The sequence below is a fragment of the Balaenoptera musculus genome, chromosome 2 (assembly GCF_009873245.2).
Source record: "Balaenoptera musculus isolate JJ_BM4_2016_0621 chromosome 2, mBalMus1.pri.v3, whole genome shotgun sequence".
In the NCBI taxonomy this organism is placed as follows: Eukaryota; Metazoa; Chordata; class Mammalia; order Artiodactyla; family Balaenopteridae; genus Balaenoptera; species Balaenoptera musculus.
Genome location: NC_045786.1, coordinates 112,828,518 through 112,853,050, shown reverse-complemented (window position 1 = coordinate 112,853,050; position 24,533 = coordinate 112,828,518). Strand labels below are relative to the sequence as shown.

Below are 24,533 nucleotides of genomic sequence, written 5' to 3'. Positions count from 1 at the left end.
ATTTGTATAAACACTACTCTGGGCCTTTCCATTTTCTTCTGGTCAGTCTAATCAAGCAGTTGGAGATTCTGATGCAAAGAAACAATGATCTACAACTTAAAAAAAATTAAAGCTTTTTCAGAGCCCCCAGGATCCTGACCCCACAGTATATTTCCATCGATGATTGTTTTTTTCAGCAGAACTTAACTTGACTAAATTATACTGCAGTATTGTAATTTATGCAACATGTCGTTTCAAAGGATCAGGGAGAAATATTTTAAGAAAAATTTTTTAATCTATAGATTTTAAAAAATGGGGTGTTCTTGCTAAACTGAGGGAAAATCAAATGCATGTTTTATAAAATTAGTAACAGTCTGTAAGATTTACTAGTATTGCATCTCTTCATGTCCCCTTAAATTATTTTAGTAAATGGGCACCAGTGCAATATTTCAAAAACAGTAATTCATTGAATGCCCATTCTTCCTTTTACTGCAGAATAGATTGTAGTTAAGTCAAGATTAATGGGTAGATTTTAATGTTAAAGTCCAGTCTCTGAGCCTATTATTCCCTGGGGGCATATAGTGCATTAGTTTAAGCCAATATACTGTTTATCATAGATGCTATGACACTGTCTTAAATGACAGTTTGCTGTACTTTGTAACTACTACCATGATAATAAATCACTTTTTTTGTACTCCTGATAATTATAGCATTTAAACAAAATCTTAATTAAGTTAGTGCACATTTAGGTAGAGATAACACTTAAGTAATTGTACACTGTAAAATTTCACTTAGTTATTTTTTTCCTTTTTGCAGTCTTCTCACAGAACCCAAGTTTAGTATTTAGTCCAAATACAGACATTCATTTCCTCAACTTAATGTACTGAAATTTTTGTTCCTAAGAGGAACAACACAGTGATTGTTCCTAGTCTCCCCCCAATATTTTTTAAACTCTTACTGTAATACTAGTAATTTTGAAGCAGTTCTCTGTTGACTATGAAAGTCTCATTATTACTTAATGGTAATATTTTCAAGCAGATCTTACCAAGAAGGAGAGCACAAAATTTTAATTTCATTAAATTTGAAATCCAGGTAACTTAGTTTTTCTTTTAGATGTTTTGTTTCATACAACTTTCATGAAAGTGTAATAGATACACATATTTGATAATCATGTTAGTCCTTTTTAGAAACTGCCAATGATTATTAGATTATTAAATCAGGAAGGATTTTCAGAACCTTTAGGTAGGTTTAAATTTTTAATCCTATTTATTTAAGGTTAATCTTTTTAAATGTATTTACATGAAGTTTGTTAGAATTGGGCTCATCAACTTTTTACTTAATGTTTTCATTTAGTAATTGACTGATTTATGAGCAATTATATATGGTCCAAATTTTATACAGCTCCAGCTTTCAATAATAGGACTATCCTCACAGTGCCTTAGCACCTGTTATGGATTTTGAGTCATCTGGCAGCCCATGGGACTTAGATAAAGAAGTACCAGGTGTCCTGCCTGTCTCCTAATTGAGACGCAGTGAAAACAATATAGACTTGGCAGCATGCTTAAAAGGATGGATTAAAGCCCAGCTTTGTCTACTCTGACAAATCACAGCTTTTCCTTCATGGTGTAGATAGTATCAACTACTAAAGAATTTCATTAATATAAAGCATCATAAAAATCATACACAATAATTGGTCATAACCTGTTGCAGATTTTCAGAATTTCTAATAACATAGTACAAATAATTCCAAGATTCATGCTTTTAGGGGAATTTTATTTTTACTGCATATGAACTAGACTGCATGTTTCTTAAAGAAATTAGCTACTGTAGGAAAGAAATGGAGTATTAATTAATTTACTAGATCTTCTTTATAAAGTAAGCAATATAGTTTACTTTTATAAATGAGCAGTGCCTTTTAGTCCATGGGATACTTAATTGCCCTGTATATTTCAGGGAAGTATGCCACTTTACTCCTGATAATTATTATTAGATCCTGCAGATGTACTTGCAAAATATATCTACCCATATTCTATATCTCAATAAAATTCTTATTTTTCATTATGTTTTCAAGACCCTGTGTAATGATACTGCCTCAGAATGTTTGAAGATACTTCAAGGCCTTTTAGAACTAAAAAGTCAAATGTGTTTTTTTTATTTTCTCAGTTTTATTTTAGATCATGCCATGGATTTTTATTACTATACTACATATGATATTCTAGTATAAAACATTTTTGAAAAATTGCCAATCAATCATAGAACTTAAGCTAGTAGTCATTGTGTTGGCCGTCCTTGAGCTGACTAAAATGCCTTTTATACTTTTTTTTTTCCCATCTAAAATCCAGATCATTGAGATTGTCTGTAGAAAGAGCACTGGACTGTTAAATGACCAAGGTTCTAGTCCGAACTCTACCGGTCAGCAGCTTTGTTTTCCTGAGCGAATCTTTATATTCTCCTTCGAGGCAAGGCTTATTGCTGAATAAACATTTTGCTGATTTTGCTAAGTTTCCTGACATTAATGTTTGTAGATCATTGTTGTATCCGTCCTCTAATTCTAACTAAAATTATCACAACCAATGGGGCAAAATGTTTATTTCAATGCTAAATTGTAATGAGTTGTAATTACTTTCAACATTTACAGAATTTCTTCTGTAGGCAATTATTATAATTTTTTAAGAAATTGATATCAGTTTTCTTTTAATGTTACACCTTACATATGTATACATTGTGCTTTACTCACTTTTTCTTCTTCCGGAGAAGGTCAGCAAGATTAAGGGTAGGGGTGGAACCAGACTCTCTCTCCAAATTCAATCCTAGGAGAGTCCCAACTGTATTTGCCCCAAAGGGCTTTGTCTCTGGGGAGCCAAACTGAGATTAGAGGAAGGGGGCTGTCTGCATAACAGGCTTCTAATCAACTACCAAACCAACTTTATTCATTCATTCTATAATTTATAAACAATCATTGAGTGCTGCTAGGCCCTGTGCTAGGTGCTAGAGATATAAAGATAAAAAGGCATGGCCTCCGCCCTCAGACATTAGTCTCCCACTAGTTTATTAGGAGAACAAGCGTGAGGAATGAGGCACACTTGATGCTTAACAACTGGCTCTGGAGAGCAGGAGGAGGCCTCGATTTGTGGCATTTTTTGAGTTCTATGATGTGAAAACTCCCACCATAGCCAATTTCAAACTACCAACCATCTTACAAACTTTGTAAATATTGTAAGTAGTACTTGCAAGAAATTTTTAATAGGTAAAACTCTTTCTCTTCCTGCAATTACGGTTTTTGGAATTTTGTATACAGAGAAGGGAGATGAAATTCCTGACTGCTAAAACGGCAAAGAAACCACATTAATATGAGCGTGGGCAAGTGCTTACTAAATCAGGAATTTCAGAATGGGCCCTAAATCCCTGAGGCTATGCTATTGAGCACAGATATAGACACTTCATGCTTTGCCTTTACTTAAAAAGGAGCCGGTAGTTTTTTCTTTTTTTGTTTAGGAAAGAAAACATTAAACCTGAATTTAAGAGGAAATTAATTAAGCAATGATATGCCTTTGTTGTCTGTCTGTAATTTTCGTAACTCCTTTTTGTGAAAAATTATACTTTATATTGATTCTTGCTATGTACAACATACATATATACAAACATAAACATACATACATGTACACATGTACATATACTTACACACACAAATTTCTATTTCTTTGAGACTAGTCACAAATTACATTGGACCTAAGTATTTATACAACCTCCTGGGCGTGACATGGAATTAATGATCACAAAACTGAAAGTTTTGCCTTTTCTGACAGCAAAAGCAGTTCAAAATTACATTGTATTATTAAGAAAATTATTTTGGCGAATGAAGGGTTGTTGCTTCTTTAAAAACCAAATCTACCTTTTATCTGTTCTCCCTATACATTAGTCAAGTTGAAAAAAGTGTTTCTAATTAACTGTCTGCAGTCTCTTTTCTTCATATAGTGTTTTTTCTCATGAGAAATCAGAGTTTTCTCTTACCAGAATAAGTCAAAAGTTCCTCTTGTACATAACATAAACAAGAAAGATTATCAGAGTTCCTGCACATGAACACAGGTATATTTCTTAAACTGATATTGAAAGTTGTCCTAGTAGAGACAGCACCTGCTATTTACAAAGACTTGAGTCAAAGGTCAAAATAACTATTTTCATCACAGATGTAGGGGGACTTTTGGGTTACTTTATATTTATATCCTTTATCTTCATCAGCCCTATGACATAAATAGGAGCAGGTGGGGGGATCCCCATTTAACATTCAGAGAAACTGTGGCACAGAATTCATGCATCTCTTTCCAGGAGTGGGCTGAAACTGAACCCTAGTTTCATAACAGCTGGTCTTGACACAGTGACAGGGGGCCATTATTATTTCATATGATAAGTTTAAAATCAAAAGTAGTTACTTGAATACTGATATTAACTTCATATTAATGAAGTACCGATTGGGTTTAAACTATTTATTTATACTATAAAAATCATTTAGTTCCCTTTTCTTATTTTTAGAATGGTAATATTCCTTCCCCCCATTTCTATTTTTACAGAAAGTAGAAGGAAGGAGGATTAGTGGATAATTATATTGCTGTGATTGCAGCACCTGTGTGTTATTTCTTTTGATTGGCTAGTTCTGTATTAAAGATTCCTACCAGCTAAAAGTCTCCTTTATCAAATGGCTTTTTATTCTAGTTTTGGCTTGGGTGGTTTTAGATTTGCAGCAAAAACCGTCTTAATTCAGCTTAGACTTGTACTTTAAATTTTGTTCTGAATTTGTAAGTTTACCATCACCTTTTTATGATTTCACCCATTTCAATTTTTTTAATTTCAATGCCAGTGGCAACACACAATCACAGTAGGAATATAGCTTGAGCTATCCTGTTGTTATTAGCCAATCAAGTTTGCGTATGCCACTCAATTTATAGGTACTAATAACTCTTCCCTAGAGAGCTGCCTTTTAAGGAATAAGTGTCTAACATATTATAAGGAGATATAGGAGTTGTTAACTATTTTGGACTATGGTTACCATTGCAGATGCTAACATCACTGTTTGGAACTTTATCATCATCTCAATCACAAAAAACCTTGTTTGTGGACTCAGGACTATTGTTGAAGTACTTAGAGTTCATTATATCTCCTTAATATATGTTTTCCAAAGTAAAAGGGGAAAAGATGTAAGTACTGTAGATTGGGTTGCTTTCATATTGTTGTTTATTTATTTGACTACATCACACTTGGAAAATTAGAATATTTAGCTTTTAGAAGGTGAGTTACTGTAGTCTATAATAATTTACTAAACTAACAGTATTTTCTGAAAATAATCCCCCAGAAGGAAACTTCAGACAGTGGACTGCCTAATTTGTGATAACCGTTGCAGTTTTTCATTTAAATTCAACCATTAATGATTGTTTTCCTTCACTCTGCCAGCTATACTTCAACTTTAAAAAATTGTTTTAGAAAGCATCATTTTCTCTAATTACGATTTTTTTGCAGTTCTATTGAATACATCATGTGTTTTTATGCAAAATGAATACATTATGTCCAGATAATTTTAGTTTCTATAGCTTTATATATTAGGGTTTCTTCAGAGTTTTATGAATCTCCTTTTGTATAGTGAAATAGAATTACACTTCAGAATGTATCCTTAAGAACCTAGGGGCAGGACAGGAATAAAGATGCAGACGTAGAGAATGGACTTGAGGACACAGGGAGGAGGAAAGGTAAGCTGGGACAACATGAGAGAGTGGCATTGACATATATACACTACCAAATGTAAAATAGATAGCTAGTGGGAAGCAGCCGCATAGCACAGGAAGATCAGCTTGGTGCTTTGTGACCACCTAGAGGGGTGAGACAGGGAGGGTGGGAGGGAGACACAAGAGGGAGGGGATGTGGGGATATATGTATATGTATAGCTGATTCACTTTGTTATACAGCAGAAACTAACACAACGATGTAAAGCAATTATACTCTAATAAAGATGTTAAAAAAATTTTTTTAAATAAAAAATAAATGTATCTTCTCTAGATATTCATTTCTTGCTCTAATAATCTCCTTGCTTTAGAAATATTAAATTTGCTTTCTCTCTGCCTAATTTTTGTGTAAACTGTAAATATAATAAGGTAAAGTAAAATATTTCATTTATAGGCCCTCTGAAAGTAGAGCATTTTAAAAGCAGGTAGGTGTCTCCACCCTACTTTTCATGAAGCATTTTACCCATTCAAGCAGACTTTTAAAAACAGCTTGTTTTGATAGCAGACTGTTCTCCTGTGGGCCTTCAGCCTTTGCTTCCTGGCAGCACCTTTGGTGCGAAAAGAGAGTGATCAATTGGGAGACTATCAGTGCCAGCATGCATAGAGTGATAAGTTAACACACCACTGGGAATTTCTAGGGCCCACCAAGATACTTCACTTCTAATGTGCTAACAAGCTCATTTTTCTACCTCTTGCCTCTTCAGTTATTTTTTTTCTCAGAAGAGCTTAGAAGTTGAGTGCATCAGGCATAATGAAAAGCTCTGTAGGAGGGAGAAGCAATAACCCCATTTTTCCCTTTTCAGCCAAATAGAAAATTAGTTTCTGGTAATACACAAAGGCCAGTATTTTTTGTACAAGGGGCACTGCTGTGAATCAAAGGACTCTATTAACTGCAGAAAATTCGGCAGCTGTGAATCTCCCCCAATGAAAAAAGTACTTTCCAACAAGTTGTGAGATATGTGGTATTATTTAGATTGAACCATCAGTTTCATCCCCTTTCATTTACAACCATATACCCTCTTTTAAAAGTGTGCTATATTACTTTTCTGTGTTAACACTCAAAAACGTCTATATGATCCTTCCATAAAATCCTTTCAATATAGCATCTTGTCCTGTTGCTACCCATTTCAGAAGTAAAATTCTTTTGAAGTTCAACCCCAGAATTGAAAATAATGGATTGCCAGGAACTGAAATTAAGATTATTTCAATATTTGATACATAAAATAAATTGTAGTATAAGAAGAGGTTACTCAAGTCATTTAGGTGGCAAAAGACATCACAGTCTAAGTCAAGTGCATAATGAATATAGACTTACCTTTAACTCTTCTTTTTTTTTTTCTCAATCAATAATCTTTTGTAAATGTAACTGGCTATGGTATCTCCCACTGAATTAACATTTTAAATTATCTTCCTCTCAAAATTTTTTCTTGGTCTTGATTGTAGACTCGGTCTACAATCTCTGGAACTAAAGGACTACAACAATTGAATTGCAATTTTACAAAGAGAGAGAATAATGAATTTTGAGGGTAAAATATTAAAATGGGTTTTGGGGAAAATTCAATGAATAAAGAAGAACCAATAAGCAAATTTTTATTATCCTTTACACTTAGTTAAATGTCTTAGGTAAAGCCTATCAACATAGCACACTGAGTACAGCTGGAAAACTTTTAAAAGTTGTAGAAGAAAGGTTAACTGATTTCTCAGTTCAGGAACTATACGACATGAAGTCAGCATGTGAGTTTTTCCTGATAATTGTATGTTGCTGCCTGCTGCTCTGCATTTTGACAGCCTTTCCATAGTTGCTTTCGTGAACAACAGAAGTATTCTCTCTCTTTCTCGCCCTCTCTGTGCTAACAGCACAGTCAGGCCTGCTGAAACAGGAAGCCTGGAGTGGGTTGTTCAAAAGCAACAACACTTCAAGGTACTGGTTGCTTGTCAATAATATCAGAGAAGAAAATGTGGTGAAAGGGAAGTACAGTATTTTTCTGTCAGTGTCAGTGCCCTGTAGATGCTTTGTTAGACAGTATGTAGGAGTCCTGTGGACTCTCTGCAAATATTCCTGCTTGTTTCAGTGTTACAATTGACTAGGTATTTTTTCCTGACATACAGATTCAACTGTGTATTTATCTTAACTGCCTGGAGTTAAGTTCGTGGATTACAGCAACAGTAGTCTTCCGTTCAAAATGAGAACAATTGTTGGGAAAATGCAGGGATTTTAGAAAAAGATGATATGCAGGAACTTTTCACAATAAATCATTACAAATGAAAAACAGAATTTCAGACATAGTATTTTAAGCATTATAATATTCATCGCATGGCTTTTCAGAGTACATCTGCAGATCGAAGCTGATTAACAAGATAAGATGAGCCCTAGGCTGACCTGATAGCAGTTGAATCCTTTCCCAAGTAAACTGTTACCTTTCTTTCTTCCAACAGTTTACTATTAATTATTTTCTAATAAATGTCTTCCTGTTAAGCTGCCAGGTATAGTGGTATCCTGAAGAGTAAACTTACGTTAAAAGCTACATTTTTTTCTCTTTAAAAAGCCGTACTTTTAATGATATGCAAGAATAGTTAATGAATAATTATATTTATTAAGAAGTAATGGCTTAGCAGTGATAGTAGTCCTTTTTGATGCGATCTGTTCTTTCCCAATGTATGCTGCATTTAAGTTCATCCTTAACTGAAGGAAATCAGCTATGAGGAGAGAGCGCGATATCTGCAAACGATTGTCCAGCACCATTTAGAACCAACGACATTTGAAGATTTTGCAGCACAGGTTTTTTCTCCAGCTCCCTACCATCATTTACCATCTGATGCCGGTAAGATTAAAAGCAAGTATTAGTTACTGTTCATTCTTGGAACTTGAAATGCAATACCCTTTTGTTCTAAAAAACTCTTAAAATCATGGAAAACTTGCTTAAATAAACTTCCAGTCATTGAAATATAAATATTCTTCATCATTATTTTCATATTTGGCCTGTAAATTTGATTGATACTTTCTTTTACCTAAATACAGTTCCTTTAAAAGTCAACAGTCTTCATAAAAGCACATACACTACATTTTATCTGAGCTAATGGGCAGTAACTATTGTGTTTGACGGAATCGTTACTGAAGTATCTGCAAAAGAAATACAAGTTGAGCAGGCACTCTCAACTTCAGAGGATCAAATTTTATGGCCAAGAATATTGCCTTATCATCTCTAATTTTACAAATAAAGTTAAAATAATTGGTCTAGATTTAGAAGTACTTAGCAGAGTAAATTACTTTGTAATATTTAAAGATTATAAGAGGGTACTGCATTTTTACAATTAACTAATTTTGAAGAAATCAGTAAGAAAATAAATTACTCATGGCCTTCCTATTCTGTAATACTTTGCACTCCTTATGATTGTTTCATTTATTTTATTTTCCCTCTTTAGATCATTAAATATCAGTTCTGTTTATCTGAAGGTAAGACAAAGTGTCAAACAAAACACCCTTTGTTCTTCCCCCATTTCCTTTTTTAAAAATTAGCAAGCACTAAGCTTGTAACTCAGTTAATAAGCAAACTTAACACTGCCCTGGTTCATACTAAACATTTCAGAAATTGTCACTAAATTTCTTCCAGAATTATACTTACTAACTTAGGTCTGCATGAAACACTAACACTGGTTCTGGGATAAAAATAACTAATAATAGAACCCTTGGTTGAAGTTAGTTACACCTTGTTGTATTGACCTTTTTGTTTCTCAGCATGAAAATGTAGTACTACTGAACTGAAATGGTGTGTCTTTGTATTTTGTAATGTGTTGCATTGTTATTGGGTATCTTAACTCATCAAATAGTTATTCTGTTGTGTGCCTCACACCATACTAGGCACCTGCAATACAAAGATGACTGTTTTAATGATGTTCAAGGGAAGCAGGAAAAGAGAATACAATATACTTGAAGTTCATCATAATAAGCCTTCAGATTCTCTTCATATTGTATAAGTTTTCTTTATATTAAGTAGTTTAAGAGGCACAGTACTCCTTTACTGGCCTAATTTGCTTGCAAAAAAAATTACTGTAATTCTCAAAGTCGATGAAATTAAAGCTTCCATTCCTGTCACCGTTTAATTGGCCATTATAAAAATAATTTTACAAAAAAACTTGGAGCCCTTTCAATTAATTATATAAAAGACCTAGCAAAGAGAAAATTATATTAGACTGGGTTGACACTATCTAAAATTACTCAGCTCGGCATAAGAAAGATGGTAAGAGAAAGATACTAAAAATAAATCAATGAACAACAAAATAAAAACTAGTTAAGTATACCTGGACATTTCATTTTTAATAATAGAGAATATCTGATAAAATATCAGACATTATTAAAATAGACATGAATAACACTTTTGTGTACCATACATAGAGTTGAGCCATAAATTTCACAAATGAAAAATATTGATAATAAGGCCACGTTCAGACTAACTTTTCCCCTTAAATTTATAAAGGCTGTCAGTTTTCATGTTGTAGCTGTTTACTAGCTGGAGTCCTTCATATTCCTCTTCTTAATGTTCTTCTTATATGTTGCATGTTATCCTGCACATTTGGCCAGATGTATAACATGGGAAGTAAGTAGTATTCTCACTTTCTGAGACATTAGGTAAAGAATGATACAGCAGCCAAGTCAAGGCTCTTTGGTTAATTTTTTTAAATTGTCTTTGCCTTTAGGAACTGTTAGAAACATGCACTTGAATTTTTTAAAAGGTGTTTTTAAACACTGTAAATAACTTTTCCAGTATTACTTAATACATTTTTATGGGTTTTTTGCAGACTTTAATAGTTACAAAAGATAAAAATTTTTATCAGTGGTTTTCAATTCAGCACAATAATATAAAAAGGAAATATTTACTCCTTTACAGTAGCAAAAACATTATGATATCTGAAGAATGATTTTTTATTCCCAGTCATCTCAGATTTTGATTTTCCTGTCACAAACCAACCCATAAATGTAGAAGTCCCTTTAAAGTTGTAAGTCAGAGTTGAGAGAGAAGACATGAAATAGGCCGTGTAATAGCCATATGGACCTGACTTATGGTTTGCAAAAATTACATAATAGTGTGAGGATTTTTAGGTTCATTATTACTTTTTAACATGATGATAAAATTGATTTGCCCCATTGAGATTTAGATCATTAAATATCAGTTCTGTTTATCTGAAGGTAAGACAAAGTGTCAAACAAAACACCCTTTGTTCTTCCCCCATTTCCTTTTAACTTGTAATCGAGAATCAACCGCAATTGAGAATCAACTTTAGATATCCCATGCATACCCCATCCATATAAACTAATACTAATCAATACTAATGCAATAAATTGAAATTACATTTTAAAGGAATACCAGTACAATAATCATATAACGGATATAATCTATTCTTTCTAACCAAACCTATAACATAATACTATTCAGTGGAGTAGCGGAAAAATACTGTTTTAAGTTTGGCTTAAAACTTAACTTGGCTCAAGCTTATTTAAAACCTACTTCCTGGTTAACAGTAATGTATCAACTGTGATGACATTGAACTCCAATGGGGATTTTTCTAGATAATTTTTAGTATTTAAATAGATACGAAAAACATTTTTGGTATATCATAGTTGATCCATAAATTTCATAACTGTATTTTCTCAAAATGGACTCTGTCTGTGGCAGTAGACTGATACTTAAGGGAAATTATTTTTATCCCTAAGGTCACTGAGGGAGATATCGTGATGTCACACTTTGTTGATCTTCCATAACTACATTAAAACATTATTAGATTTTTCATGTCCTTTATTTAAAAAAAAAATTACAGGAAAAACAATCCCTTTATCTTTGTCAGGCAGGTGTGTGGAAAATATCAAAAGTTTTACTGTGACCTTCTTTTTTAACATTCATGAACACCACTCCTCCGACTCTAAACTTTAAAATGAAATTACTCCTCTTCTTGGCCAGATTATATTGGCAGTACAAAATCTAGATATTTTTCCCTAATGTCACATTGTCTTTTCAAATCAAGTTGTTTTTTTTCCTCCCCCTCCAAATCTTTTTTTTTTTAAATAAAACAAAAATCTAGAATGCCAACAAGAAGAAACAGGATCCTGTTTTACTACAAGTGCACAGTAAATATTAAGTTATCTTTCTTATTAAAAATACACACATAGAACAAATGTGTGGATACCAAGGGGGAAAGGGGCGGGGTGGGAGGAATTGGGAGATTGGGATTGACATATATAAACTATTGATGCTATGTATAAAATAGATAACTAATGAGAACGTATACTGTACAGCACAGGGAACTCTACTTAATGCACTGTGGTGACCTAAATGGGAAGGAAATCCAAAAAATAGGGGGGATATATGTACATGCATAGCTGATGCATTTTGCTGTACAGTAGAAACGTACACAACATTGTAAAGCAACTATACTCCAATAAAAATTAATTTAAAAAAAAAAAGGGGGAAGAGGAGGAAAAGGAATGTGCAGAGCCAGACACAGCAATTCTGGAAAAAGGGAAAAGACAGCTGTTGAGGAGGAAGCCTGGTCTATGCACACCACACTTAAGAGCGGCCAACAGTAAGGGGTGGTGACACCCTGAACAGCGCAGTGAGCCTTCAGGACCAGCACAAATGTGTGTGCTGCCCGCAACAGAGAAAATGTATGTATAGCAACAACAACAACAACAAAAAAAATATATATATATATATAAAATACACCCAGTTTTTTTCCAGTATTATGTCTTTTTACTATCATCAGCCATAAGTATTTTTCAATGCCTATTATGTAGCATATCTAGAATTACCGCTAATACTCTATTAGTTGAGCTAGTACGCACCTCTCTTTGGATTTGTTCCCTCTACAAATTAAGTTAGAGATTTTAGTATCAATACTTTAAAAATTAAAGGGGTGATTGATTGGTATTTGACTCCCTCTATATATGCACATGTATATACATATACATATGTATACACACATATGCATATACATGTACAGGTGACCCTTGAACAACATGGGTTTGAACTGCACAGGTCTACTTAAACATGCATTTTTTTTTCAACAGTATACATTACAGTACTACACAATTTGAGATTGGTTGAATCCGTGGATGCGGAACCATAGATACAGAGGAACCAGAACCACCTATAGGGAGGAACTGCATGTATGGAGGGCTGACTATAAGTTATAGGCACATTATATAGAGGGTTGGCGCCCCTAGCCCCTACATTCAAGGGTCCTCTGTATACATACATAAATATACGTATACATACATACCACTTTGTATAATTACCTTTAGAAAACGTATAGGTTCCTAAGTAAATCTTCTAAAAATTAGTAATAAGATTCAAATATTTCTATGCCATCAAAATAAGAGATAATCTAACAGAGTGATTTTGAAGACCTAGAGTACTGTCTAATCTTCCTTAATTCTAACCTCAGTTTTGCTGTTAATTCACAAAATCTGTATGCCACATGTAGATGAGATAGTATTATGATTGTCAGGCCCATCTCTTTGAATCTTTGAATGGAATGAATCATCAAAATTTAGCCATTAAACTTTTCTCCTTTTCCCAGGCTTTGAAATGATCTGGAAGAAAAGATTGTAGCTCTTCAGAAGATAGTTATTTTATATATATCCTAAATATTATTTGTAAGTGCCAGTAGAAAATGTTTCCTTCAACATATAAGCTATAAGTTTGTTTACTGTGTTTTTAAAATCAAATGTTTTTAAAAATAAATAGTCATATTTATTTATCACTAGGTTAGCCTGAAATTATAAGCAGCCAAATGTGTTCTCTTTTCAGTATTTTAAACTTAGAAATTTGGCTTGTATGTTGTTGACCAAGAAGCAAATAATATTAATCTTAAATAAAGTCCATTAACCTTTTATAACAATAATTACTAGGCTCAGTTTTCATATAGAGCATTCATTCAGATGTAAAATTTGTGTAATGAAAATAATAATTGAGCGATTACTGAGTGCCAGGCAGTGTGCTAAGTACTATACATGCATTCTCTCACTGAATTTTCATGGCAATTCTATGAGACAAAAACAAAAAACCTTACCAACAGTCACCTGGTAAAGTCAGAGTCTGACATCAGAGTACTCGAAGTATTATAATTACTCCTTTAGTCTAAATATTTTCAGTCCCTTCTTGATATTGAGAGAGGAGAGAAATTGCCCAGTAACCTGTCATATTTGCAAATTAGAAATTGTTAAAAATTTTTATTTTGAAGGCTCTACTTTTCCACCCATTGAAAAATCATTTTTTATTATTTATTTATTTTTAGTATTGTTTTAAGGTTGCCGTGGGAGAACTATGGGCTTTGGAATCAGACTGATCTGGATTTAAATTCTAGCTCTGCTATTTCTTATCTGCATGAACTCAAATGAATTAATCTATCCTAAACCCAGTTTTCCCATTTGTAAGGAGATAAAATATGACAAGCTTAGACTGATATGTTCTAAGTCTGCAATAATGGTAGTTCTTGAATATCTTGAAACCTCATGTTTGCCTGTGTTTCTGTACTATCTTATTTTAAATTATGTGTTACTTTATGACATTCAGTGGTGCATCCACACTAATCTTAACCACTTATCAACTCCTTTAACAATATTAAAGCAGTAAGATTATTTGGGTAATCTGTCCTTTAATGTAAGGTTATGTTTTATAGGAATATTAATATAAAAGTGGATATTCTTTATTTTCCCCCAAACTAAACAGTTACGTTGTGTTCTCCGCATTTTAACAATTGATGTTTTGTAAGTGGTCATTTTCTTCAAAAATATTTCTAGTTTCTATCCCTTCTTTTCTAATCCTCATCTTTTTTGATCTAAAGTCTATTAATGTTTGCTCTTATTGTAGTTTTATTATATAGCTACACTTACTGTATACCTGCTATGTGCCAGGATCTTTGCATATGTAGGCATTCATTCCCCACAACTTTGCAAAATAACTAGTATTGTCTCTGTTTTACAAATAAGAAAACTGTCTCAGGTTAGTTTGCCCAATATCCAGCATCTAGTAACACGACAAACTTGTCATGGGTCTGTCTAACCCATGCTCTTTCTAAGATGATGCTGCCTCTTAGTTCAATGTTAATTAGAATTGCTTTCAAAGTCACCATATTTTTAAAGGCTATATTTAGTAGGTCCAGTAACTTCAGCAGTTTTAAAGTGGTCATACTTGTCAGCAACCAGTATAATCAAAGCCACAATAAATAACAATGCATTGAGTTCCCTTTTACAATCTTTATAGATCCTCAAAGTCATATTCATCATGTTATTTGTAATAATAGCTCATTGTAATCAATGTACAATATATGAATCAATTTATTATTCCATCAAGATACAGACAACAGTCTGTGTGAGTACTGTAAAAATGTTATTAATAGATACTGTATGTAAAACATAGGAGCCCATACTTTTTAAACTTTATACTTGAGAGGATATATTGTCAACAGAAATAAATAAATCAGTATTCTTTATGACTCAGGTGATATAAATCAATACTTAGGCAGAATAGGATGTGAAATGAAGTGTAAGTATCACATTATTCTTTAAATCTAAAATTGAGATCTATCCACCATAAATTATTCATAGAGGTTGGGTATGCTGAGTATTTATCACAAACATCATTTGCTGAAACATGAGGCGGTGCTGTATACCACACACACTAAAACGCCTGATTTGACTCAGTTGACTGAAAGGGGGTTTCACCTTGAAGGCAGTAAGGGAGACATAGAGGAATTGCTGTTTTTGAGGAAAATATTCTTTGAATTTGGCGTACTCTAAAGCAGTGTTCTGTAATAAAACTTTCTATGATGATGGAAATGTTCTATATCTGCACTGTCCAGTATGGTTGCCACTAACCACATGTGACTGCTAAACAATTTAAATGTGGCTAGTGCACCAAGGAGCCAAATTTTTAATTTTTATTTAATTTTATTTTTTGCATTTGTTTATAAATTTTTTGCATTTATTATAATATTTAATTTTAATTTAATTAACTGTGATGTGGCTGTGGCTACCATGTTGGACAGTACAGCCCTAGAGATTTTATGACTGAGTGATGCCACCAGTACAGTGAACACTTTAAAAGGTAGATGTTTAAAGAATCTCTCATAGACTTTTTTTTCTTTTCTTTTCTCCTGTTTGAACTTGTTTTGTTAGTGGGTAAGTATAACATTTGAATTTACAAAGCATTTGTCCATTGTGAAACCTCATCACCCTAATGCATTGCATGCCCAATCGTATTTCATAATAAAAACCTGATTACTGTCTTCTCTGCTCCTCTGTTAACACCTGTAAAATTCTGCACTTTGTCGCTCATATCTGTTATCCATCTTCTCTTTTGTTTTCTCACTTCTGCTCGCTACTCCATTTCTTCATTCACAACAAAGAAAGAAATGCAGTGATAGTTCTCTTCCTCCCAAAACCTCCACTAGAAAACATTGGCCATCTCAAGGTAAACAGCCATGGGAAGGCCTCTCATGATTGGCCGGGAATAGTATGCATTACCAGCAAAGCATGAGCTACTGCTCTTCACCTTCCTTCTGCCATCCATCTGCAGTGCTTCCCTAAAAAGGTCCGTGGATTCATATTCTCCTCTAGGTTTTCCAGTATGGGCCCAGTATGAACCAACTCAGATCTTCAGGAAGAGTAAAGGTGGACAGAAATATATGTCCTTCTTGTATTTTGAAGGTCAACCTCATTTCAATTAGAAAAGAGAATGTTGGAGAAGTTACTTTGAAAAGGAGGGCAATTTACCTGGATTAGGATTAGTGATAAAATGTTTTTTCCTTGACAATATATGTTTGTTCTTAAGTATAATATTTGGCCTTAAAAACTTTTAAGTGTTCTACAGAGATACATTCTTAATTTCCTAAGACATCTCAGTAGGATCTGTACCCCTTATTGAACAGTTTTATGTTTCCTTATAAATATTCATAACTTCAGTTTAAGCCAAATGTTTCATTATATGGAAATAGTTGTATAAGTATTCCCAAGCTCAAAGTGTCAGTGTGGTGCTACACTGGCTAACAAATATGCCAAAAGTTTCCCTACAGAGTTAGGAGCTGTGTAAGTTTAAGCCTGCAACCTGTGTGACATGTCTTTGTTTGTGACACTCGTAAAGATAATTTTTATGTATATAAGACCAAGGAAATCTGGATTAAAATGCCTCAAAATATACAGAATTTTAAAAATTTTGTTATTCTATTTTCAGACTTTTTGTTTTTTTGAACGGTTTTTAATTTTTAATGTAATTTCTTATTCATGAAATATTTGAGAGCCTACAGTGTGCAAAGTTCTGTAGTATTGCTGTGAATTAGAGAATCATAACTCAGAAATAAAGTACAAAGGTGAAGAACTACTTTGTAAATAAATGATATGAAGAATTTTCCAATTTCAACTTGTTTCTTTCAAATTTTTATATCTTACTAATTCTACTGGTTATCTACTTGCTATGACTGGAGAGTGTAACTGCGAAAGTTTAAGAAAACAAAAGCGTTGCTTGTCAATTCTAAGTTGAGACACTTGGAGAGATCGGTTTGTCTTTTTTGACTGACTTTCAGATGAGAGCTCTTGTCCTCCTCCTTCTTCAGGGAATTTATCTGGCTCCTTCTTAAAAGCATATTTAACTACCTAGCACGTATAATGGTCTCATACTGCTAAGTTCCTCTTTGGAAACGTTTGGTGCTGTTTTGTTTTCAAGTTTGAGCAATGAAGGCCCTTTTCTTGGTTATAACCTGTACCCTAGAGATAGGAATTGGTCCTTCTCACCTGCTTCTTAAGCCCTTAACGTGCATGCTAATGGTGCTTTGGATCCCTGTCCTTTCTGTCCCAAAGATTTTGCTTCCCATTGCTTTTTCTGGGGAGCTCTCTGGTTGGTTCTGGCTCTGGAAATAATGATTGGTGCTTTCTTGCTAATATGATGACATGAGCCACCAGATCACTGTCGTAACAAGCAAGTTTGGGGCTTGCTCTTTCCTCTCAAAAGACCTCACTAAGGGTTGGGATCCATGCTGCAGATCTGTAGCAGAAAAGTTATTTCTTACAGGATGAGTGGCTGGATGACTTGCACTAATGCTCTTGCTGTTTCCCACAGGCTCCTACCCAGAGATTCTACCCAGTGAAACTCCCACAGCAACGCAGGTAGACGGGGCTGACCTGGCCTCACCAATGTCTCCTCGAACTAGCAAAAGCCGCATGTCCATGAAGCTGCGTCGTTCCTCTGGCTCAGCCAATAAATCCTAAGGAGACAGCAGCCCAGCAGTGTTCAGCAGTAGCCACCTTAGCATGAACATAGCGTTAACCCTTTCAGGCTTGGTGTTTGCCATAACAACATGCATGTTCCTTCCTGAACATTTATTTTAGAAAACACTGGATTTAAATAACTTGTAACTTAGTATTTTAGATTTGGGTTGTTTATTCGGTTGGTTTTCCCCCCACACTCCAAGCTGCCGTATGGGGGGCGGCGGGGTGGGGAGTTTTATTCTACACCCTTTACCTTCCCTAGATAATTATGTCTAAGTAGTTTTGACTTTTAATTTCGTAATTAACTTTGAGACGAAATATAATTGGACAGATAGTCTCATTATTTTATTTATCGTGCCCCATTACAACTTCATGGCTCAGTAAATATATAATTTTTTAAATAAATGTACATCTTTAAATTTAAGCATTTGTAAAGTTGTAGCAATAGTTGCAGATCTGTTAATACACAGGATGTGTATGGATTATTTATGTTATCAAAATAAACCACTTAAAATAAATGGTCTTTTAGTATCTCAAGTTCCAGCTGAAATAATTTTAGCATTAACTTTTTCTTCCCAAAGCAATGTCTCATTTCTTGGCTGTGCAGGTGATGCCATGACATATCTAAAAACCAGAAAAATCACTGTGCTGAACTTTGATTCATGTTTAGCTTCCAAATATTTTTCTAATGTTTTGCTTTTTAAATGGTATCACTGTTTTAAATGCCATTTCTGTTTTGAGATTGTGGCCCCTTATTGGCTGCTGGATCCTGGTATATCTGTGTTCTTTCTTAAGTACCAAAAAGGGGAGGAATGGGGTGGGGCGGGTAGGAAAAAAGAAAAGAAGGAGAAAACTTTTCTGACATAAGTAAGTGTGTGGCTTAAATTATGTGTATTATTGTCAAAGAAAAGGGAACATGACCCAGGAGTCTAAATTAATCTAATATTGTTAATACTGAACTTGCACGTGCGGGTTGGTATACATTCCACCCTCCAGAAGTATTTTCCTACAGTAGATAAGCTGCTCACATTTTGCTCACATTTTGTTTTGAACAGGCATCTCCTAAGGAAATGTAGCATGACTGACATTGGTACTAACTGCATGTGTAAATACATCATACTGGCAAACTATAAAATATAAATTATGTATCATCATTCATGTAGTATCTACAAATTTGTAACAGTGGAAAAAAGATGGTATTTAATAATACAATAAAAGTATTCTTATCATTTCGTGTCCATGAGTGTTGATTTGTCTTTTTGTATTTTGTTTTATATTTTTTCAGACTTAAGCAGGGCTGTATGATTAATGGAGAGATATAAAGCATAAACCTAGGTTATCTTAGCTCATCATGAAAAATGAATTTTAATTCCCTTCTCAGGATATACCCCACCTTATTTCTCAGAGATCCTGCCACAGTCATTAAAACTACAGGAAAATTTTCACCTTCATAAGGGCTCACCAGAAACTTTCCCCAATGCACTTGGTTAAAGCATCAATTTATCTCACCCTCATGCTTCTTTGACCTGTTAAATTTTACTTTTTTTTGGTAATATACATTCAGGAACAAAACTTTTTACAGACAGTTTCTATAGCAGGCTTTCAGAGTTCCTGTGCACTTAAATTTTGGATTGCCTTATAAATAAAAACAAATTCCTATGAAACCATGTAGAAAATAAACTTACTTAAAAAGTCCCGTGAAAGCTTATATAAAGGATAAACATGGATAGAGAGTCCCTGGGAACAAGATTAAACAATATAGACAGTTTCCCACAACCAAGGTGAAGAATTGCAGAAAAGATAAAGTAACTATTTACGCATTTCTATAGTGCTTTCATTCTTAAAAAAATAAACAGCTAATGGTTTGGTGATATGTAACAAAATGGAGTGAAAATACCAACTTAAAAATACGGAAGTTGATTAGCACAGTTAACATTTTATTCATGTTCAGATAAACTATTCACTAGCTTTTTGAAAAAGAAGAAAATATTTAAAATATATTTTCTGTTGACATTTTTGAGTGGTAAAGTATCTTTAATATTTAAAGAATAGTACATATTCTTTGCCTTTTGGAGCTCAGTCTATGCAGCCATACTTCATAGTATATATACTATATAAGGAAAGTTTCCCATTTTATTTCTGCACCATTACATTCATTTACAAAATATAATTTCTTCTGTCTAAATGGGTCACTAAGATTATAAAGCAGGATACTGGCTTTGGGGAGATAAGAAGTGTGGCTTTTGAAAATAGGCTGTGTTCAATGGGATTCTTAAGACAAACACAGAACACAACAAAGCACCAGCTATGTACATTTATTTGGTGGTAAGCATCTTACAAATATGGGCTATCTGTCAAGCAATATTCAGCCAGTGTCCCAAACTGGCTATTAGGGCATAGGTACAGAATGTATGCTAAATATGGTAATACAAAAAAATTCAAAACCAGGTAGCAGCTGAAAAGAAAATATTGAATGAATTGCCATTCATTTCCATAGCGGATTAGAAGTATTAACATCTTCCTTAAGCTGAACATAGTGTCATATATAATACACATTATGATTACAACAGAAGCGTTAATTTGGATGAAACCCTACTAAAACAGTCAAACTTCAGGAAATGAGTTCTATGTTCCCCAAAAGCTATTTAAAGAAAGATTTAAAGTATCTTCCTGAATACTGCACACGAGAGCTAGAGGTGAGAATTTGGGGGGTGTCTCAACTCCTTCCAGTAAAGAGATGCTATTCCCCACCTCCAAACACTAGCTTAAGAGTGGACTTAATAATTGAGAAAAGGAAAGTTTACAGGGAGATTTCTCATATCACCCAAAAGCGCGCAAACATCTTAACATTTCCTGCCCACAGACACAGGTCTTGTATTTCCCACCCACCCGACGTAAGTTTGGCACCAATCACATAACTTTTAATTCACAGAATATACAATGCAAGATATCTGACCCTATTGAGACAGAAACTACACAGGCGCCTGCGATGACAAGAGGAAGAAGAGAGAAAAAAACTACCACTTTTGGTAGCTAGAATCCTTTGTAGATAGAGACATGCACGCATTCACTGCGACTTTCCATAGGAATTACAAGTCATATAGGATTCATTGGGGTCTCCAGAGTTTGGTGGGAGCAGGGGGAATCCTATTTTCGTGGGGAAAGTGAGAAGGATATAAAGCTGATCATTCTTGACCGAGAACGTTTATACCATATACATACCTGCTCTAGAGAGGGATTTTACATTTCGCTGCCCGCTCCCCTGGCGGCACGTTGACTACTGGGAGTTTTAGGAGAGAAAATAAAGGAAGGAAAAAGGGTAACCTTGCAAGTTGAAGAAAGCCCCACAGAAATTCCCATGATCTGTTTGCTCCAAGGCCACCCTCACGATCCTCTTCGTCTTTCGCCCTCAACAGCCCGGCCGCAGTGGCATCTGCAGCAGCAGTACCTGCCGACTTTCTGAGGGGTGACACTTATTGATGTGCCGGGTCAGGCCCGGGGAGCTAAAAAAAGTGGACGGGCAGTGCTTGCACGAGAAAATTTGCTGAGCACTCCCGTCGGACGCCCCTCCTGGGCCCGGTGCTTCAGGGGGCGCCCCGGCCAGAGCGGGCAGGAGCAGCTCCTCGCGGACCGCATGCCACAGCCGGTGCTTGTCCCTGATGTCCGCCGACGGGAAGCGCGCCCCGCACAGCGGGCAAGCGAAGGCGAGTGGGGCGGCGCGTTCGGAGCCAAAGCCCGGGGCAAGAGCGCGGGCCGAGCCCGCCTCGTGAGTGGCCAGGTGCTTGCGCAGATAGGCTTGGCGACGGAACTTTTTGTGGCAATATGGGCACACGAAGATCTCGGGTCCCCCGGCAGCACTGACCCCGCCCGGCTCAGGCACCCGGCGCCCCAACACCCCCGCCGTATAAGGGACCTGAGGCGGCGAAGGCTCGGGGCGGGACAACACCTGGAGGCCTTGTGATGGGGCGCTGTCCCGGTGCTGCTCCGCCCCGGAGCTGTCCCCGGCCTGCGGGTGCTGATCCGCAGTTCTCTCTGCCCGGCTGTTCTCCTTCCCCTCCGCCAGGAAAGGTGCAGCAACAGCCCCGGAATCCGGGGAGGACGAGATCGACGAAGGGGGCAGCTTCCCGTCGGCTGAGGAGACTGTGGCGGCATTGGCCGCTGCGGGACGCGGCTTGTGCCAGCGGCGATGGGAGGCGAGGTTCGCAGGGCAGCTGAAGACCTTGTCGCACTCGGGACAGCGGTACTCGACGCGCACGATGCGGGAGCAGCGGTGCTGAGCCAGCGCGAAGGGGTCCGCGTACTGCTCCTTGCACAGCTGGCAGATGAACTCCCCCAGCGGCGTGCGGCTGCCCCCCAGGCCCCGGGACGGCGCTCCGGGCTCCTCCTCCTTGATCTTCAGGCCCAGCACAGGGGACGTGGTGACTTCATCGGCGAAGCTCAACTTCCTCATGGCCTTTGGCTTCTTGACCCCGGCGGCCGCGGGCCCAGACGCGCAGGCCGGAGGTGCCTTGGCGCAGCGCTCGCCGCCGGTGGCCCGCTTCAGGCCGTGCAGGGAGGCCGCGAGGGGCGCGGGGTCCGGATGGAGCGCGGGGTCCGGGAACGGTGCCCGGAGCGGCAGCAGGAACTGCTCCCGCGAGGTCGGTGCTACTGCTGGCGCCACCGAGCAGGAGAAAGCGGCCACGGTGGCGGTGCCCCCGGGGAAGGACTCAGCGGAGACCGGCGAGCTGAGGCAGCGCTCCAAGAACGCCCGGCGCAGGTCCGCGCCCGTCGGCTTCGTGGGGCTCGGGCTGGGCCCGGGACCCTCCCGGCCATCCGCCCTCCACTCCGCGCCTTCCCGCCCGCCCGCCCCTGGGCTCACCCCAGCCGCCCGACAGGACGACCCCGACAGTTCGCGGGCCGCTTCCTCCTCCGGAGTTGGGGGTCCCGCCCGCTCCGCACCGGGCTGAGGGGCACTGGAAGCCTCCTCGGGGAAGGGCGGCGCCCCCTGGGGCCCCAGCAGGGGGAAGACCCGCTCTGCTAGGCGCACTCGGTACGAGCCGCCTGTCCGTTTAGTTCGCTTTACCAGGAAGCCCCGAGGCATGGTGGAGTCGGAGCGCTCGGGGGCAAGGAGTAACGGGGGTGCCGCGGGGTCTGAGAGCGGGCGAGCGCCGCTGCTGCCCGAGCTTCGCCGCCGCAGGCATGTGTCCGCCGCCTTTATAGCTGAGACGCGGGCCGGGGGACCGCCGGGTCGCCTTCGGCGGACCAGCCAATCAGGAGTGGGAGCGGGCGCGGGGGGTGGGGCTTTCTCGGGGCTGGGCTCGCAGGGGGCCCTGAGGCGGGCGGCGGCGGGCGGGCCCCGGCGCCCGGCTTAGCTGCTGCCTGCAGCTGCCGCCTCCCTGCCGCCCACCGGGCGAAGACGCCAGAAGGTAAGGTGCAGAGTGTGAGGAAGCTCAGCACTCCCTGCCTCAGCGGCCTCCAGGCGCCGTCTGGGGTGCCTGGCGGAGAGGCCACCTCTCAGCGCCCTCCTTGCGGGCCCGGGACCCTGCTGCCTCCCGCGGGTGGGAGTCTGACGGAAAAGACCCGGCTCTGCGGTAGCGGAGCTGAGAGGAAGGGCGACGGGGAGGCGATCGGTTGGGTGTCAGCCGGGGAACGGGTTAACGTCCTCTGCTTGTATCGAGCTGATGAGAAGCTGCGACAGAGCGGCAGGGCGGCTAAATCCACCGCCCCGTGCCTACACTTGGCGGTGGGAGTACGTCTGCCATCCAGTATCGATCGAGACTGCGCGCGTCTGTGATACTATGAGAATTCATCTGGGAAGAAGGACTCTCAGTGCGGGAGATCGTGCGTGCTGGAAAGCCTCTGCAGCTCAGGACGCCGGCAGGTTTCTGGGCCGTGGTCCTCGGGGCTTATAAATGCCTCCTCCCCGATTGGGAATAGGAGTGGGGAGGGGGAAATGGGATCTCATTTTCGACTGTCCTCACATCAAGTGGTTTTTCTGTTCACACCTTCCACTTGTACTACCCAGAGACATGACAGTGCCTAACTGACCTGTTTAGCATGGAGTAGATTGAGTGAGAAATACTGGTGGAATCAGGATTACATCTGCTTCCCCTTGTATAAGAGATATTTTGCAAAAGGTGTGCTATGGACCTTTAAAAGCTCAATAAAACTTCATCCAGCACTGTTTTAAGCAATAGAAGAGATTTGAAAGTTTGTAATACTAGCTGAGAACTATGAAATAATTAGAAAATATATGACAGACGTATAACAAAATGCCAAAAATGCATGGTATAGAAAAGTACAATCTGAGAATAGGAAGGGGAAAGAACTATGTGTTCAAGCCTCCTTCCTAAGCCAAACTGCAGAAACAGACTGAGCGATGTGCTTTCAGAGTAGACTATGGCATAAACAGATCTAGTCATCAATAACACATATTGTCTTCCTTCTAGTGAATGAAGTATTTTTACATAGAGAGCATTATTTGAGGGAAGATTTGGAAGTAATTATATATTTGTTAATACTGGCTACATTTTATGCACTCTACTTAA

General features: G+C 37.8%; 2 protein-coding genes across 2 annotated transcripts in view; one reads left to right on the top strand and one right to left on the bottom strand.

The window, feature by feature from the left end:
* RALGAPA1 (Ral GTPase activating protein catalytic subunit alpha 1) overlaps window positions 1-19,235 on the top strand; it is a 224,228-nt gene extending 204,993 nt beyond the window's left edge. The window contains 3 exon segments of the mRNA XM_036842171.1: window positions 8,448-8,572; window positions 9,174-9,204; window positions 17,858-19,235. Coding sequence (XP_036698066.1) covers window positions 8,448-8,572; window positions 9,174-9,181 — 133 coding nt within the window. The 3' untranslated portion in view covers window positions 9,182-9,204; window positions 17,858-19,235.
* Window positions 19,236-21,415: 2,180 nt separating this feature from the next.
* Window positions 21,416-23,086, bottom strand: INSM2 (INSM transcriptional repressor 2). The gene has a single exon (XM_036845099.1). It carries the CDS (start codon window positions 23,084-23,086, stop codon window positions 21,416-21,418), a length of 1,671 nt encoding a protein of 556 aa, XP_036700994.1.
* Window positions 23,087-24,533: the final 1,447 nt, after the last annotated feature.